Source organism: Martes martes (assembly GCF_963455335.1).
Source record: "Martes martes genome assembly, chromosome: 5".
Taxonomy (NCBI): Eukaryota; Metazoa; Chordata; class Mammalia; order Carnivora; family Mustelidae; genus Martes; species Martes martes.
In genome coordinates this window covers 68,401,231-68,419,381 of record NC_137892.1, presented here as the reverse complement: position 1 = coordinate 68,419,381, position 18,151 = coordinate 68,401,231, and the positions used below count along the sequence as shown (strand labels likewise).

Sequence of the window (18,151 nt, the reverse complement as noted above, 5' to 3'; positions counted from 1 at the left end):
AGACGCATCCAGGTAGCGCTATGACGTGCCCTGCCTTTACACCTTTTCATATGATTCGCATGCAGGAATAAAGTTCAGATTGGTCTTTTTGACGTTAAAATATTTAAAAAAATTTATTAAAGTAATATAGAGAGAGGAAAAGGCTCCACTCACAGATGAGGAGATCAGTGAATTTCCACAAAACGAACACACTTGTGTTACCCAGACCGAGGAACAGGGAGGGCTGGAATCCCAGAAGCCCCCTCCTGTTCCCTTTTCAATCACCATGCCTTCTTGATTTTTAATTCCCTAATTTGGTCAGGTTTTTTGCACCAAACACCAAAATTGCTGTATTGATCCCATTAACAATCAATCAAGTGAGTGAGCAGAGCCATTTCCTCACGCCCAGGAACAGATGCTGCTTTTTCCCTGGAGATTGCTCTCTTGGGTCCTGGGGTCTCAGATGCAGCTCAAGCTACCAGGGCCTTCAGGACTAAGCGAAATTGCTCCCCTAGCTCATCAGACAGGCTGAGATGACTTAGCAACAGGACAGGGTGGCTCTGTTTCCCGGTGCCTGCAGGTCCCGGCTGGGCCTCCTCCAGAGGTCACTCTGCTTCCCCTGCTATTGTTGCTGGTGCCTGTGGGCTGCGTCCTGTGCAGCGAGATGGAGATGCTCCAGGGGCGTTCTGCTCCCATTGAGTGATACAGGCTGGGAATTTGGTGCATCATTTGTTAGCCTTGCTTCCTATTTCCCTTCCCATGTTAACGGATGTTCTGTGGATTTGGAGACCCTGGTGACTTGGAATTTTGCCATGATTACTGAGGGTTCTTTGGGAAGCCTCAGAAAGAAACCTGTAGGAAGACGGTGGTAATGCAATATATCGACAGGCCTGAAACATCTCAGTGTGGATGCTCAGTGAAGCTTTTTGAAACCAAGGAAGAGAGATGGTTCCTTAGTTTCTCACTGTATTCAAAATGTGGAATGTAATGTCGGTTCATATCTTCTCAAGTTTGAAAGCAGTAGTCTTCCCTTGGACTGGTGTAGTCTTATTTTGTTAGTTATGCAGCACTTTATGCCAAACCAATGTCGTTCCCACCAAATGCCACTCCTTGGCACCTCTTTCGCCCTCTTCCTAATTAGCTCCCACCTTAAACTTAAGAGTCATTCCCATTTTCAGCAGAGCCTCCACTCCTCCAGTTTATTTTAGGACATGGACTGCATATATCCTTGGCTTGCAGACTGAATTCTAGAGCCTTATGAAAGTTTTCATCGCTTTATTTTATTACTTTATAGGAATTAAGACATAGAAAGAATACCGAGTGTCAGTTTGATGCTTTCAATTGCTGCTAAAGAGTGTAACTTTTTTCTCTGGGTCACATTGGGAATCAGCAAGATTTGTTTATAAAAAGATAGATGTGTTTAACATGTACTGCCCCAGATTTTGAAGTATAAGTTTAGCTGATTACATTGTAACCTTCTGATGTTACTTTATTGTCTTCAGTTTCAGGATGGCCAAGAGAATTAAGAACCCAGGGAAAGATTTGGGTTTAGTTCTCATTTTATTTTAACAGGAACAAACCAGTACATGGCAGAGGTTTGAAGAAATGTTGGAGAGTGTTATACATATTATGTTCATTTTTATATTTTTCAAAGTCAAAAGGCAGATGGATTTCTGCTTATACTGCTTAATTGGTATTATCTGGTAAGGGTTCTGTGATCCATGCTGAAATCCAAGCCAGTCCCCAAATGTAAGGTCATTAAATTGATGATTCATCCTTAATCTCTAAAGGCTTACTATTTAAATAACTTCTAACTTTTAGACCAATAGAATTATAAATCACTTCTTTTGTTTGTTTCCAATGTGGGGAGCTATCAAAAGACCTAAATTATTTATCATCCATGCTTTGAAAGGATGAACTCTATGTAAGGCGTTGCCTGCATTGCCCATAACTTATATGTTAGGAACATCAAGTTCTTGGCTTAGGAAAAAGAAAAAAGCCAATTGAAAGTTTGCTCAAGAGAAAAGATAGGAAAACTTCTTTGAGAAATAGACCTTGAATTTAGCTTTTTTTTTTGTTTTAATTCTGTTTCTTTCGTTTATGATTCTAATCTGCCTCCCGATCACTTTTTTTTAGCAGTGTTTTACAGATCAAACTTATAGTTTATAGGTTAACCATTTAGGTACTAGCAAAAAATATAAAAAAGCCTATGGATTAGAAGGGCCAATTAAAAAGTTCATAGGGGGAAAAAAAAGTCAATTTTCAAAGGCCCAGTTAAGTGTCAGGTGGAACCCGTGTGCCATTTTGACATATAATGAATGATCATTTTATTGGTTTTTCCAGTTTATTATCTCTTTCAGGAATATAGGTTTTAGTCTTTAAATGGGAGGTGCTTTTAAAAAATCGTTGGTTTTATTAAATAATCCTGCAAAATGCTTGCATGATTGATAGGCTTGGTGAGATATAACCTGTATAAAGTAAGGGCTAGTGATGGGGCACCTGGGTGGCTCAGTGGGTTAAAGCCTCTGCCTTCGGCTCAGGTCATGATCCCAGGGTCCTGGGATCGAGCCCCACATCGGGCTCTCTGCTCAGCGGGGAGCCTGCTTCCTCCTCTCTCTGCCTGCTTGCGATCTCTGTCTGTCAAATAAATAAATAAAAAAATCTAAAAAAAAAAAAAAAAAAAAAAAAAAAAAAGTAAGGGCTAGTGGCTCCTTATTGTTTACCCTGACTTGTCCTGTAATGGGCACACCCCATTCCCCCTGCCACACACAACATTTTCATTTTTCCCTTTTCCCTCTGTGAACCTCGTGTGCACTTTAGCCTCCCTTTCGTGCCTTGCTTTCTCTTGGATTCGGAGAACTGAGATAAAAAGATCTTTGTTATCTTCAGTTACCTTGGCTGAAGGACTGGGCTTCAGACAGTGGTGGTTTCACAGCTGGGCACCAGCCCCAGATTAGGTGGGAGAGTTCTCAAGGATGCCTAAGATGTAGGTCAACTTCCCAGGGGTGAAAGATGTCGTCTGGGCCTAGAAATTTAATCAATGGAGGTTGACCTTCCATTGGTGGAGTTGTTCTGTTCTGCCCCAGTGTAGGGAAGCCACTAAGGGGCACAGTTTTCATGTAGTGCTGGAGAAGCTAAGGCTCAGGAAAGAGAATGTGGCCAGAGCCAAAGAAATTTTTCTGTCCTATAAGATTTAGAGGCCCCACTGTTGGCTTCCTGTTAGGCACAGAGGGAAGATACATAAATCTACTAAATGCAATAGGAACCTTCATTGAGAAATAGTATTTCTCTTTACTAGTATCATCCAGTAGAAGGCACAAAGTATATTATTTCTAAAATTGGTATAGAAAGTGGCCTCATTCCAAAATTTTCCTTTCCAACTAAAATAACCAGTAAGTCCTTTGTAACCTTTATTTTATAAATGGTAGTGTGTATTATGCATTGTTAAGACATAATTTGGCTGGAAATTCATCCCTTGAAAAGAGAACCCTAAATTTTTATTTCATTGGCAGTAGAAAATCTGTGAAATATTATTTTTATTGTCCTTTTACTAGTGTAATTGAAAAATTAATTTCTAGATGGATTTTTCTGTTTTGTGCTTTTCCCCCTGCTAAATTACAAAGCCTCCAACCAGGAGGTTATGAAATATAAAGCAAACATTTAATTGCATGTGTCATGACAAGTTAATTGAAGCCAAGGGGAAAATGGCAAACAACAATGTAAGAGCAAGTCCACCTATAACCCTAGATGAAGTCATTCAAATGATGGAGCAGTTTGGACATAACATAGAACAAAGGCAGAAAAATCATATGAATTTAATTTAAATACATATGTCTCATTATTGACTTAGTGACCCATCTTGACGAGCCAGGAGACAATAGTGGAGCTCAGATCTGGCACCCAGAGAACCCAGTTAACAATTACCAATTAAGCAGCTCAGACAGGAGCCTGACGGTTTTTCACACTAGCCCAGCATATAGCGTATACGTTGAAGTAAAATATTCTAATGAATTCAGACCTCTCAACCTGTCAAGCTTCCTGTGAAACAAAAAGAACCCATTTATCATTTCTGCACTAAAAAGATCTGCAAAATCTCACTGTGCCTTTCTTGTTAAAATTTAAATAATCCATTAGCATGAATGCAAGCTGAGGCTCTTGATGTTTCCAGGGAGACCCATAAAATTCCCCTGTATAATTTAGCCTCTCTTTAGGAATGTTAACTTCCACACCTGAAGTCTTCCCATGGGTCGTGTGATCAATTTCTGCCTCTATTTGAAAATATTCCTCACTGTCGAAAAGTGTTTGGTGTAGAATCCAAAGATAGTCTAGATATGCAGTCAACTGAGTTTCCAGAATCTTTGTATAGTACATTTATACATATACAAGACCCACATATGCACACACACACACACACACACCTTATTTCTATACAAGACACAATATGCATACGCACACACACACACCTTGTTTCTATACAAGACACACATATGTATACACACACACACACACACACCCCTTCTTTCTATATAAGACACACATATGCACACACACACACACACACACACACACCCTTACCTTGTTTCTTCGCAAGGTAAGAAGACTAAACAAGATATAAATGCGGGTAAATACAGACAGACATTAAGGATTTATAGGTATGTTTAAATAATGCACTGCCATTTATCCTCCCAAGTCTGTTTGAATGACTAATGACCAGCAAAAATGATTAAATGACCTGGTGTTTATTTAGAGGTAGTTTGTCTGCTGTATTTTACCAAGAGGGTCAAGCCCCTGCTCTTAGCAGGTGTGCAATAAATGACCGTTGTTGCGGAAATGTGTTCCTGGCAATTGACGATAGTCCCTGTAAGGGTACAATCATGGATAAAATGTAATGGCCCTAGCATGAGCTACCTATTTGGGAAAGTATAAAGATACATTAAAAAAAAAAAAACAACAACAAACCAAACCAAATATGTTCCAGAGTTCTGTGGTTTCCCAGTTGTCCCTGGCTTGCTCCCCAGTTCTCCCTTCTTCCATGCCCTCTGGGTTCCCTCTGGCCATCTCCTTAAGAAGGACAGGGGGAGGAGGAGGTAAGGGAGGTAGGGTATCTGAGTTCCTTCGACCCCAGCTTCTAGCCTAGTGAATGGAAGGAAGCCAGAATTGGTGTGGGAAGAGACAGTTCACGGCCCAGCTCTGGAGAATTTCTTTAAAGTATAAAATGTTGCCACATTTTTTTGCCTCTGGAGAAGAAAATTGAGTACAACTAACAATTGTGAATGAAAGAACTCCTTGCCAAGCTAGTCAGGTAAAATAAATGCAGGGGAGGACAGAGAGGGCAAGTCTTCCAGGTTGAGATGCAGTCTTCTTCTTCTTTTTTGTTTTTAAAGATTTTATTTATTTGACAGACAGAGATCACAAGTAGGCAGAGAGGCAGGCAGAGAGAGAGGGGGAAGCAGGCTCCCTGCTGAGCAGAGAGCCCGATGCGGGGCTCGATCCCAGGACCCTGAGATCATGACCTGAGCTGAAGGCAGAGGCTTAACCCACTGAGCCACCCAGGTGCCCCAAGATACAGTCTTCTCATCAAAGATCATACACATTTTGGATTAATATCTAGGATTTGAAAAACCCAGGTCAAAAATGGGACGGGTCAAGAAAAGAAACCATATGTGTGCACAGAATGCATACGCACACCGCAAACACTGCCATTTTGAAAACAAAGGGCTGGATTCGAACGCCAGCTTCCCACGCTTACTCTGCATTTCCTTGCCACCTACGAATGGACCCTGGGAAGTCTGGAGATGATCTGGAGGCCTCCTCACCCCTATGGAACTTAACCACCCTCCTGTCCTTTCTATTCCCTCCCTGGAGTAAAGGCTGTCATTTTCCTAATAACTGTTTTCTTTACTCTCCCAGAAAAGCTGCATTTACATTTTATGAGGGGCAGAAGTTCAGTCCGTACTGCTAGTTATCCCTCTCTTGCGGCCTGGTAGGGAGACCTCCCCAGCCCTCCCATTTTGTGGGCATCTACTGCTAGCCACCAGGCTCTTCAGAAAAGAAGTTTTCACATCCTCCCCTAAAGCCTGAGAAATGTCACAGTGATGTTTTCCAAGCCACTCTGAAATCACTAACTGGAACTCTGTCAATTCTCTTCCTCTCCCTCCTTAGGAATCCGATCATGGGACACAAACCTGATTGAATGCAACCTGGACCAAGAACTGAAACTTTTTGTGTCTCGACACTCTGCAAGATTCTCTCCTGAAGTCCCAGGTGAGGCTCTGGTTCGGTGTTAGTCACCCTAGACTTTGAAAGGACCGGGGAACAGGCCTGTGACTGGAAAGCTTTGCCTGGGGTAGCAAAAAGACTTTTCTCTTATTGCTAAATGTTCCTCTGTATTTGTTATTATCAACTAGGTTAGCCAGAAGCAACATTTTAAGAAAGTCGATTCCAAGTTATCACTGTGTGGGGTATTTATTTTATGGATTCTTAGTGAAAAGTTTTAAAGTTCTGGAGTACTTTTTTTTTTTTTTTTTTTTTTGGTATCTCACTGTACTGTCTGACTTCAAGGGATTGCAGACTATTTACATATTAATTTTATTCAAATAAAGCTGTGAATGTAAAATGGCCCTTCACCCCCAGAATGCTACAGCCTCCTTCCCTCCTTAGAAAAAGGAAACCTCTCCATTTCATAATGAAATATAGCTCATCATTTCATCATTGCATTGTCACCCACTTTTCTTGGTGTGGGTAAAAGAGTCGGAAATTCCAAACTGCTATTAAAGTAGCCTTTTTTTCAGAGATGGAAAAGAATACTGCAGAGTCAAGGTAAGGACACAAACACTGGTTACATGTGGAAATGCTACCAGTAGCCTGCCATCTCAGTAGGGATGTACCCCGACCTCTGCCTCTAGGCCTGGGGCTGTGGTGAGACTGGCCCAACTTATCTCCCTTTTGTGAGCAGTGACCCGTAGTTCTCCCTCTTGGTCACCTTTGAAGATTATGATCAGAAGTGCTGGCCCAGAAAGTCTCCCAACCTGTGTTTCTCAAAATCTCTCCCATTGATCTACCACAGACAACTGTATTGCATTTTATTTCTTGGATACCACTTACATTTTCATGTAAAGTAGAGAAAACTCGTTCTGTCTACATGATTCTGTTGTATGATTCTAATTTTATTGGCATTGGTATAAAACCAGGATGGGGTTCCGCCTGTTTCTGATTGATTACATCATATTCCATTAGCTTTATATGTACCGGGATTTGAAACCGCTTCTCCAATGTCATGGCTTTGTGAATCACACTTGGCTGCAGCAATCTGCCCATGAGACTGCCGCAGTTCTTCTCTTTGAGTTTGATATTAAAATGCAATCCCATACATTTCCGTTGTCCAAGTGAATGTTGCTTTCAAGCATGGAACTGAGTAAATGTGCTCAGAAAAATGTAGCAGGGAGCTGGTTCGTTCAAAGTTAACTTGCTGCAATGCCACGTGAAAAATCAGCTTTTAGGTAACTTTGCTTTGGGGGAAAAAGAAGAGAGCGAGAGAATGATCCAGAGACTATCAGACAGCACATGACTGCCTGAAGTAAAGGTACAGTATATGGTTGCTTCGGGCACTATCGTGTTGTGTTTTTATGTCTTGCACATCTCCATAACTTTTAAAAACATCTCACAAAAATAAAAACAAAAGAGGTACCCTTTTCCAACAAGTATGTTTCAAAATGTAAAAGGCAAGTTTTCATCCTTTCTCTGTGGATTGTTCTGGCTTTCTTACTAAGAATGTTTGTAAGGCTACCTTTTTTTGGGGGGTGGTAAACAAATCACGTGATTCCCATTGTGTTCATTCATCCTTGGATTGACTTGGCGGAATGACAGCTGTATATGGCAAAATGAAAGGCTGCAAGAACTGATGGAGAATTTACCGTGTTTGGGCCAAAGGCCCTAAGATTACTCTTGTGGACTAGGAAAGCCAGGTCCTCCAAACCATCACTTTGGCCTAGGGTCCCTTGTTTGCCCTCCTTTTCCTACTCTTTCCTGTTACCTACCTACCTGGATAGCAGTGCTGTGCTAGAGGCTATGTCTAGAGGTGGGCCTCTATACATGACATCTGTCCTCCCATTCTTGCTGACTCTGAGAAGGGTGGATGTGAGGACCTTCACTTTTTTTTTTTTTTAATTTTATTTATTTATTTGACAGACAGAGATCACTTATTATGCTTATTATGAGGCAGAGGCAGGCAGAGAGAGAGAGGGAAGCAGACTTCCTAACTGAGTGGAGAGCCTGATGCAGGGCTCGATCCCAGGACACTGAGATCATGACCTGAGCCGAAGGCAGAGGCTTAACCCACTGAGCTACCCAGGTGCCCCTAGGACCTTCCCTTTTAAGCCTAAGTGTGCACTGTGCAGGGCTGGGCCTCCCCATGAGGACTGAACATCTAGAACAGAGCCACTGGAGTACTGCCCCTGTGTGGGGAGTGTTCAGAGTGACATGCAGGTTTCTAACCAAGACTGAAATAGATGAGGGAAACACGTGTCAGATTCAGTTTCAGGTAAGTAAATGTGTTTTAGAGGAAAGGGATGTCCTGTTGGAGGACATGGGTGCAGAATGAGGGGGAGTGGACTTGGCAGGCTCACTGGATTAGACCCAAGGAAACCTTTAGCTTTTCCTGAACAAACAGGCCTAGGTTTTAGGGGAAATTTGAAGTCTGTTTTTAAGTGGATCCAAGTCTGATGGGTCCAAGTGCGTCTCCTCCCCACTCCCTGAAATTTCAGAGGAACTCATGTCTGCACCTCAGGCCCCCTAACTGGAGTCAGCTGAACCTCTATGTTTAGAGTTTCAAGATTCTAGGTGAAGGTGAAGGATGGATTCATTAAACACATAAAGCCATTCAGTCAGTCAGTTAGGAAATAATTAAATAGCACCCACACTGGGCACTATGGGGGAGGGTGGGCAAACACACAGTGATGGACAAATCCACATAGTCACTCTCTGCTTGGGAGATGGTTGGGGGGTGGCATCCGGCACTCACATGCAGACTGGCAGACACTCCCGTGCTCGGCATCCTGTCCAAACAGTTTGTGTTTGGTTGGGTTTTTTAGGCCAGCAGAGTTACAGTCAAATATTCATGGTCTTCCCTGACACAGAGAGATTAGGAGCTGGGGTTGCTCACTCTTTCTTCCTTCCTTCTTTCCTTCTTCCCTTTTTTTTTTTTTTTTTTAAGATTTATTTATTTGACAGAGAGCACAAGCAAGGGGAGTGCCAGTCAGAGGGAGAGGGAGAAGCAGGCTCCCCATGGAGCAGGGAGCCCGATGTGGGGCTCGACCCAGGACCCCAGGATCATGACCTGAGCTGAAGGCAGCTGCTTAGCCGACTGAGCCACCCAAGCACCCCCAGGGTTGCTGCTCTTTTATCTGTTTTTCGCTCATGTTATTATTCCTTTGTTGCTGTTTGGAAGCATTGGAGATCACGTATCAAACACTGGTAGTAGCCTCCAAGGCGGCCGACAGATCATGCAGGTGGCTCCAGCTCTTGTATTGTCTGATACTAGTTTACCTCTTGTATTCATTTTTAAATATGATTTTGAGATTCAGTTGGCCTCTTTCTTCAGGATTGCAGGTCTCATGCAAGCCCACTCTGGAAGATTTATTCAGCTTGAACAAAAATATCCTTGGAGCAGGAATCTGGGATAGGAGTGCTTTCTCTGCCTGAAGTGGGGGTTGGATCAGATGAATGGTGAGGCAGTGGTTAACCCGGGGTTCCCCAGAATGGAGTCCTGGGATCACTATGCCTCTCAACTCGGCATACTATTAGTTTGGAACTCATCAATCATCCGGGCCATCTTTTACTCTCTGGAACCTGTTGCAGCATCATCTTGCCTACAGATCACTCAACAAATACCTGCTTTGTGCCCAGGGCTGGTCTGCTGCTTTGCCCTGTTGTAAAACCCTTCTTGGCCACATGTAAGCTGGGGTCCAGCAAGTCGAGTTGTCTTGAGGGAGAAGGTTAGGTACTCCATCATGAATCCTCTCCAGTCTTTTACTCAAGGAATGTCCAATAATTGAATCTTTTCAAAATAGAGCCATCGTCTTGTTTCCTCACATTTATGAATTCAAAAGTCTTTATATATTATAGAATGTGATTTCTACTTAATCTTGTTGGCTGAGAATCACTTTGTAAGTCTCACCACAAGAGTAGAGCTAGGCTTACCATGCCATATAGTGTTTATTGAATTCTCTATTCTTAATTTGCTTTTCTCCCTAATGTAACTTTAGATCTATTATTATAACAATAGAGAAGGATATCTCCTAGGGTTTCTAAGAAGTACCCTAGGATTATCTGTGTTAGGCATCATTTCAAAACAACAAACAAGTACAAATCAACCCCAAAGCAAGGGACAGCAGAGTGAAAATTAATTTCAGTTTTCTTTTTTCCATCATTTGCCACTTCTCTCTGCCTATTAAAGTAATTTTACAAATTTGATAACCCAAATCCTCCCCACCAACATAGCATGATGATTAAGAGTGGATATTCTGGAGCTAACCTACCAGAGTTTGATCCTAGCTGATGTTTATTTGCTGTAGGATCTTGGGCAAGTTACTTAATCATTCTATGCCTCAGTTTTAGTGTCTGTAAAATAGGGACAGTCACTCCTACCTCACAGAACCTTCATGAGGGTCAAATGAGTTAATGGGCATGTAAAGATCTTGAAACAGTGCTTTGTCACATAGTGAAAAAAGTAAATATAAGTTAGTGTTCAAAGTGCCCGTTTTGTTGAAAATGGATTTGAGTTGGGTGTTTGCTGATTATTATTATCTGTGGGAAATACTGGCTTTAAATATTGGCTGGCTTCCTTTGGGTAACAATGTTCAAATTTGTATCGAAGATGTTTTTCAGAGAAACAATTGCCCCAGTATTATCAGAGAACAGGTAGCTGAGGGCAGCAACATTGTATGACTGAATTTAGGAAGGTCCTTTGAGCATGAGAGCAAAAAGGAGACAATGTATTAAGGTGCTGACATAGCAGAACCTTTGCACAGGGTTGGAGACGGTTTGTAAAATGGTCCTGTGGTGCCCACGCCAAGATGGCTGATGTCAGGGAGTGTGCTGAAGTGCTTTCTCGTTGTGGTAATCCATCCCTGGGTAACTTCTTTCCCTCCATTCAAGTACTTGGTTCTCTCTCCAATCAACAAGTGGCCATAGACCTTGCCAATTTTAAGAAGCTGAGATTTCTGGTGGTTTGTTTTCTTAGTCAATGGAATCAATAGTCAGACTAGGCATATTTACATTTTGTCCATAGTTTTATAATTTAGGAACTATCACACTCACAAAGATTTTCATGAATTGTGACTGGTTTTATAGTGTGTCTGTGGGTGATTCTGCTTAAAAACTCATGCCCTTTCTCTGGAAGGTGCACAAACCACAGCTGAGGTTCCTTAGATTTGTGTGGTGTGACTGCTAAAAATATCTGGCCTCTAGATTGGTTTTTGACAGAGAATTAAAACCAAGCCTTTTGAATTTAAGTCATGCGAATCCTCTACTCCCTTTGACATTAATGAGGCAAGGTTTTACAATATTTGCCAGTAGAATGATAAGAAAATGCTGTAGTGCTCTTAGAAGAGGCCTAAGAATATTTTTAGTTGCCTTCTCTGTCAGTCTAGACTTGTATGTTTAGTCTGTTGTACAGAATTATAGCTTAATTGTATGTGCCTAGAATGCGTCAACTGCTCTATGACAGTGAGTAATGAATGTGTTTTCAGCCCCATTCCCAACCTTCAAACAACAAAGCACACAAATACACGTTTAGTTGTGTTCAGGAGGTTGACTTAACCCTCAGGGAACCTGTGATTTCAGACGGAAAGCAAATACTTCATCTTCCTTCTCTCTCTCTCTTTCACGTGGCACATGCATAGATACAGACGCTCGCCCACATGCCCACAGGGTTCATCTTCTCTCACTGCACCATCCTCCAAGGTTATGGGAGGAACCCTGGTAGGAGAAGAAAACCACAAACACAGAGTCTTATTTTGTGGAAGCAACCAGACCCATGTTTAACATCCACTGAAGTCAACGTGTGTGCCGGGGAAGGGAACTCCCATTTTCATGCAAACCACTGGCCTTTCTCCCACTTGCCCCCTTGCCCTCAGCCTTCGCACTGGGTTGTGGTTGGCTGGTGGAGAACCGGCAGGCCCTCCTGCCTCTGCTCCCACTCGCTCCACTGCTCCCATTCACACTGGTGCAGCCTGAGTGTGGAGCTCAGAATCGCCTGGTCACCCCCACCTGCAGTTAGCTGAAACAGTGGAAGGGCCGAGCTTTGTGTGGTGAAGAACCAGAATTTTGTAGTGTGTGCAACACAAGGCATCCCTCCTGCAAGGTTTATATTTTGCTCACACACTAGGGCGATTTTTTTTCTGGTGTAGGTGTGGCCAACGGAGAGGAGTAACATGGCCTTTCATTGCCGTGTTCTTGTGCCTTCACTCCTCAGGACTGTTAATGACGGCTCCCTCAGACCACCCTGGAAATACCTATTCATCTCCTTTTTTTTTTTTTTTCCTAGAGTAAAAAGAATGTTTTACTCTGCTGGCTGTAATGGTTCTGAGGTGGTTCCTAATGGGCCCTGTGAAACCACTCAGCACAGATACAACCCGGCAGGAAGGTTGGAGCAAAGTGGCTCCCCGGTCCCAGTAGCCATTTTGGGGAATGTCAATAACCCCGCCATTCAATCCAGCTAAGTGGATTTCAGAACAGCTGTTAACATCGCCAACCAAGGACAGCCTCTCCTGCTGAACGTTAGCGCTTTTGTCTTCACTTCCAGAGAGCAGAGAAAGCCCACTTTTTTTTTTTTTTTTTTGCCGGTAGAGATTTATTGTTGTTGTTTTGTTTGTTTTTCTATTTTTAAAAATTTTTTATCTTTATTATTTTTTATTTTCTTTCTTTCTTTCTTTCTTTCTTTCTTTCTTTCTTTCTTTCTTTCTTTCTTTCCTTTTTTTAAAGCACAGCGTCCGCAAACCATCCAGCAAGTCCCTTTGCTTTTTCTTGTCTTGCATGCTGGAAATAAGGGTGAAAAAAGAGGAATAAAGTGTAAACTAACAGATTGCTTTAAATAAATGGCAAGGAGTATTTTTTAGTTCTTATTATGAGGCAGGGAATTGTCCAGAAATAGGGAAGAATGAGGTATTCCACTGTGGACAGTGTACTTGGGAAAAACGTATCATTCACGGCTTTAAAAAACACTAATGGAGTGTTTTCTTAATTTACAAAGTGCATGTGTGAGACAGACAGCGAGAGAGGGAGGGAGGGAGGGAAGAAGGAAGAAGCAGATTTACTCAAATCCTTACAGAGGACAAGGGGTGAGACTGGAGATCATAACAAGCATTGCATTTGGATTGTTCAACAGCAGTGTTAGTCATAATGACAAAGGTTACCCAGGTACCAGCACTGCCCGCCCCCAGCCACAACCCAGGGCTAATTAAACACTACCTAGGCAACCATCAAGTATCCTCAAACATCATACTCCCGGGCTTACGCCTTTTGTTTTCTCTCTGTGGTCTAAGGGTAATTTCTGTTGCATGTGAAGTCAGATTTCCTTGGTCCTAGAGAAATGTGAGAAAGTGAGAAGCGCCCCTGGGGAGCACAATTAAAAATGGCCCAGAGGCACTGCAGAAATTAACATGAACACAAGACAAAAATCATGGTCTTTTTATAATGTATTCCGATGTGTGTTAAAGACCTGCTTACAGTGAGGACCGCCGAGAGGTCGGCTTACGGAAAATGTGCCAAGAGACTACGGAGGATTTAAACATAAAATTACCTAATTAAAAATAAACACTGCAAGCCTAGGGCAGGTGGTGTTCTACTCTCTGCAGTTGTACCACACCCCATTTTAAAGACTCCCACTGAGGTTGCCTCTAAAAATTGCCCGCAGGGTTAATTTCCTGAGGGGCTCAGATGAAATATGAACTACCCAAAGACTACCCAAAGTTCTCCAAACCTGTCATTTACCAGCCCTTTCTTAATCGAACAGGTTGGCATTGGAGACTGTCTGTAGATGAGCCACAATTGAGCATTTTGGACCCAATTCTCAGATTCTTTGTTTGCATCTCCCATGGAGAGTCTAGGGGAAGGAACTGCTGCTCCCCAGAGGGACCCCCTTTTCTAGTGTACCTATCCCCAAGCACACGGCTCCATATACATGGTGCTTGTTGGTTCGTGAAATGGCAGTCAATGGAAATGGCACATCTGGGGAGGTTAACCTGAGGGCAGTGAAGCTGAAGATGGAATGAATTCCGTAGCCCGAGCCAACAACATGCTAAGCTTCTCAGCCATTGGGAGCATTGTGTTTGGCCTTCTAGACTCTCCTGGGGTTTGATGTCTATAAAAGACCAGGGAGACTTGTGCAAATTGCTTGCTGGAACGCCTCCCTTTTTAATGTTTGTGACCAAGCATGAGGGAAGGGAAGGAGGCGGGGAGGGATTCCTTATCATAAACTGATCTATTGGAGAGAAGATGACTTTTTCATAGTATACAGTATGTCTTTTTAGAAGGTGCCTTATTCTGAGCCAATCTGTCATTACATATCTATGTAAGTAGTTCTACAGCAAAACACTGTTTGAGTTCCTGACTCTGGAGGCCATCAGAAGATGTGTAAGTAATCCTGGCCTGAGAGTTATTTACAACTGAATGTGGAAATAAGATAACTAACAGAAGTGAGTGTATAGTATGTGCCAAATGGGAATTTTGGGAGAGGATCCCTCTGTAAATTCTGTTTGTTCAGGCTATTTTAAAAGGTACACATGCATAAAAATATGCACCAAAATTGTACTAACCTGTGCACATTGAGACCTAAGATACTGGATTCTCCTTGTGACCAGGAATTTTGGATCCAAACTGAATAAACTTTTCCCTAGTGTGGAGCTACATGTTAAGTTAAGCCCTTTAATTTATTTTTTTATTGTTGTTTTTGTTATTTATTTATTCATTTTTTATTAACATATAATATATTATTTGTTTCAGGGGTAAAGGTCTGTGAATCATCAGTCTTACACAATTCATAGTCCTAATCATAGCACATACCCTCTCCAATGTCCATAACCCAGCCACCCTATTCCTCCCACCCACCCTCCAGCAACCTTCAGTTTGTTTCCCGAGATTAAGTCTCTTATGGTTTGTCTCCCTCTCTGGTTTTGTGTTGTTTCATTTTTCCCTCCCTTTCCCTATGATCCTCTGTCTTGTTTCTCAACTTCCTCATATCAGAGAGATCATATGATAATTGTCTTTCTCTGATTGACTTATTTCGCTTAGCGTAATACCCTTTAATTCCATCCATGTTGTTGCAAATAGCAAGATTTCGCTTTTTGATGGCTGCATAGTATTCCATTGTGTGTGTGTTTTATATATATATATATATATATATATATATATATATATATACACACTACATCTTCTATATCCATTCATCTGTTAATGGACATCTAGGCTCTTTGCATCGTTTGGCTATTGTGGACATTGCTGCTATAAACATTGGGGTGCAGGTGCATTTGTATCTTTGGGATAAATACCCAGTAGTGCAATTGCTGGGTCATAGGGTAGCTCTATTTTCAACTTTCTGAGGAACCTCCATACTGTTTTCCAGAGTAAGCCCTTTAGTTTCATTATGAAAAGACTGCCTTGCCTTTTTAAGGATTCACCCCCTCTGAAAGCACGTGAGAAAAAAGCTGCTGAACTCAGAGCTTGTTTTCTCTGAGCACTGAAAAATTGTCCATTGGTAGACTTGGAAGATACTTGAGAGAGATCGTGAAAGGGAAAGAGTTTATGAAAATAAATCTGCAGTAAATAATCAGTGCCCTGAGGCTAAAATGGGCCCTTCGGAGATGGAAAGCAACTGACTCAGTTGTTCCCATATCCAGAGAAGCAGTGAGGGGATGTCTGTTGTAAGCTGCTTCCCAGGCCTCTCCCCTGAACAGAGAGTCCTCGAAGCCTGACCTCATGCTGCAGCTGTGGGGTGCCTGAGATTATTGTGGCCCATGTAGCCCCCTGAAAATTCGCTAGATGAAGGTATCCGGAAAAGACTAGATGAGCATATCTGGAACTTTGTTCTGCCAGCGATGGTCTTATAAAACAATAGATGGTCAGTGGAGAAGAAGTCCACGGTGAAGTAAGTCTGGGAACTATGGCACATGAGGTCTTATTTTTGGACAGCCATAAAGTATGTAAATAAACTTGTTTAATTTTATATAACCATACGTTTCCTTATGCTATTTGACTAGTCACTTTGACCATCACTTTCCCAGGGATCTAGATTTCTCTAGAACACAGTTTTGGAGAGGATGGACTGAGTGATCTCTGAGTCCCTTCCAGTTTTTTATATTCCATGTTTCCTTGAATTTTTCCTAAATTGCCTCATCACTGACTACATTGTAGAGGAGAATTTGTCCTCTTCCCCATTTAGCTTAAAATGTTTTTTAATCCAGCTTTTAAAATATCAATGAGAAGAATTTAGTTTAGAAAATCTGTGTGTCCCATCTGTTAGGATTAATTTTAAGGGGACATGCACAGCTTTGTGACACTTAGGTTGATTTCCCAGTGGGAATTCTTGGCCCTTGGCTTTTCCCATCTGTCTTTACCTTGAAGACAAACCAAACAAGACAAAACTTAAATTGTTTTTGCACAATGCCAAACACCTGCATGGAAAGTATTTCAAAAGTCAAATTCATGATGTTTTAGCTGCATAATGCCAAACAGGAAATAGCTACATTTTTTTTCCATTAAAATTAGAATTTCCATATTAAGCCTTAGATTAGCTACTTATTCACAGATCTTTGGAAAGAGGCTGAAGTTTGAACCTCATGAGTTCATCTGTCGGTAGAGTCTGTTAAAAGTGTCAGGGACGTCATTTGTTACAGACAATTGAGAATGGCCTGCATTTTAATAAGCATGATCAGCTATGCACATCTTGTCATGCAAACCACCAATTAGCACAACGTAATCTAACAAGTCAGTGCATGTAGATATGAATGCCCATGGGAAGTGAAGCTCAAACCAAGTCATTACTGACAGTGTAGAACTTGCATGCAGGTAATCATTATCAGAAAGCCATGATTATACAGAAGGAAAAGTGATTTTTATGGTAATGCATCATATGATTGACTGTTGGTATCTAGTACCCTTAAGGTAACATTTTCAGTTTGTCTTCTATATAATATGGTCATGTTGGCAAAGAAAGTTGATTCATTCACTAGAACCTACTAATATTTTTACAGCAACCCTTACAGAGTGTTCTAAAACCTGAATGAGCTAAAATATGTAGAACAACATTCATGATACTCTCTGTATGAATGAGAAGAATGTGGTTTGCTTCATCAAATATTCCCGTTAAGAGAGGATTGCCAAGAATTCCTTGTGTGATTATTATCTTTTAAAGTGCTGGAATCCAGAATCCAGTAATACAATCCTTTCTCTTCTAGGAATACCTCAAATTTACTTAGAATGTACTTAGAATTTCTAAACCAAATTTATATGAGAGCCCAGGATGTGCTTAAACTAGAGATCATCCCCTAGAAATCAGTTACTCATTTTTCCTGCAAAGTAAGTGGTAGTTTCAAAGGTAGCTTTTAAAAAAAAGTCATTGCACTCATTGGACAGATATTGGCCTTGTATGGAAGCACAGCCAAGAGAGACCCACTCTCTTCCCTTCCGTGGAACCCAACTGTAGAATGATCTAACTGAGCCTTTCTTGGAGGATTCAGGAAGAAAGTCCTCTGGGCCTCAGGTCCACGGCATGACTACACTGCCCAAGTGGGGGCTTTGCTGTTTAGAAGTGAGTTCTTATTACTGAAACATTAATGAGCAAACCATTTATACTGAGTTGGCCAGATGGCCATATCCATATAGGTATGACTTCACTTCTGTAGAGAACACCAGATACCCCTGACCATCACACTGCTTTAGAAAAAGAGTCATTGGTTCTAGATATCATAAAAGGGCCTCGAACTGCTGTAGAGAAACAGACCACGGCAATTCTCTAGGTAGCTTTAAGAAAAATCTCAGTTTGCAATGTATGTGTTTGCCTGCTGTGTTTACGTTGTCCTGTTTTATGCACAACTGCTGTCCCCCACTTCTAAGTCCCAACCATTTCGCCTTCCTACTGCCTGTATCTCTTGTATGTGTAAACTTATTTTTTTAAAGA

The 18,151-nt window shown here is 41.7% G+C and overlaps 1 protein-coding gene across 1 annotated transcript in view; it reads left to right on the top strand.

Moving 5' to 3' along the window:
• The window catches only part of MAP1B (microtubule associated protein 1B), a 92,182-nt gene that overhangs the window by 3,294 nt on the left and 70,737 nt on the right, over window positions 1–18,151 (top strand). The window contains exon 2 of the mRNA XM_080804543.1: window positions 6,142–6,243. Coding sequence (XP_080660669.1) covers window positions 6,142–6,243 — 102 coding nt within the window. The remainder of the gene's footprint in view (window positions 1–6,141; window positions 6,244–18,151) is intronic.